This window comes from Priapulus caudatus, unplaced genomic scaffold, assembly GCF_000485595.1.
Source record: "Priapulus caudatus unplaced genomic scaffold, Priapulus_caudatus-5.0.1 Scaffold9216, whole genome shotgun sequence".
Classification (NCBI taxonomy): Eukaryota; Metazoa; Priapulida; class Priapulimorpha; order Priapulimorphida; family Priapulidae; genus Priapulus; species Priapulus caudatus.
This window is the reverse complement of record NW_014586277.1, coordinates 1-997: the sequence shown is the minus strand read 5'-3', so window position 1 is coordinate 997 and position 997 is coordinate 1. Positions and strand designations below refer to the sequence as shown.

Below are 997 nucleotides of genomic sequence, written 5' to 3'. Positions count from 1 at the left end.
TGCATGGACAGATGTGAGATGCACAGGTGTGAGATGCACATGTGCATGGACAGGTGTGAGATGTACATATGTGAGATGCACAGATGTGAGATGCACAGGTGCATGGACAGGTGTGAGATGCACAGATGTGAGATGCACATGTGCATGGACAGATGTGAGATGCACATGGGTGAGATGCACAGGTGCATGGACAGGTGTGAGATTCACAGGTGTGAGATGCACATGTGCATGGACAGATGTGAGATGCACATGTGCATGGACAGATGTGAGATGCACAGGTGTGAGATGCACAGGTGTGAGATGCACATGTGTGAGATGCACAGGTGCATGGACAGGTGTGAGATGCACAGATGTGCAGAGCTGTGAACCTTTTTCGGTCGGACGTGACATCAGCTCCCAGCTTAATCGCACTCACACCTGAAATCTACTCCCAGGTGACATCAGAGAATGTTGCTCACAGAAACGACGAGGAAACGTAGCGAACAATGACAGAACCCAGCTTTCATGAGGCTCGCACGTTGTACTAGTGTGCATGTGCCTCACCAGGTGGTGCTGTGTTACAGGTGGCATTTGAGAGGATTCCGACGCACATGCTCATGCTGGGAACTGTCGTTTGCACCGCTGTTACCACCAACAAAAGGTTACCATAGCGATGCGTGGGTGACGGCAGTAGTCCATTGCTGTTGGCACATATCATTAATGGATCATTCATTTTTAATGACGTATTCTTGCTTAATCGCCCCAGATGTACAATCAAATCTGTGTGTGGGTACCTTTATAGAGCGAAAACTGTCTATGAATGCTACGTAGCATTTCTCTTGAGTGCCCTATTTATGATAATTCAGGGGATAAATTATTATCTCAATAGTTACCCAGTTAGTGCATCATGCTTCTCCCACCCTCACCCTGCTCTCTTATCTATCACCTCCCTCCCTCTCTCTCACCTCTCTCTCCTACTCCTCCCTCCCTACCCTCCTCCTCTCTCTCTCTCTCTTCT

At 48.4% G+C, this 997-nt stretch overlaps 1 protein-coding gene across 1 annotated transcript; it reads left to right on the top strand.

Moving 5' to 3' along the window:
* The first annotated feature begins 3 nt into the window (after positions 1 to 3).
* Positions 4 to 650, top strand: LOC106820267. Its single transcript, XM_014824794.1, has 2 exons — positions 4 to 337; positions 547 to 650. Exons 1-2 carry the CDS (start codon positions 4 to 6, stop codon positions 648 to 650), a joined length of 438 nt encoding a protein of 145 aa, XP_014680280.1.
* The last annotated feature ends 347 nt before the right edge of the window (positions 651 to 997 follow it).

Excerpts from the sequence above, each read along its gene's own strand:
- LOC106820267 (XM_014824794.1), top strand. The coding sequence starts at position 4 with ATGGACAGATGTGAGATGCACAGGTGTGAGATGCACATGTGCATGGAC. Across the intron at positions 338-546 it reads GCACAGGTGCATGGACAGGT|GTGGTGCTGTGTTACAGGTG; the intron begins GTGAGATGCACA and ends GTGCCTCACCAG.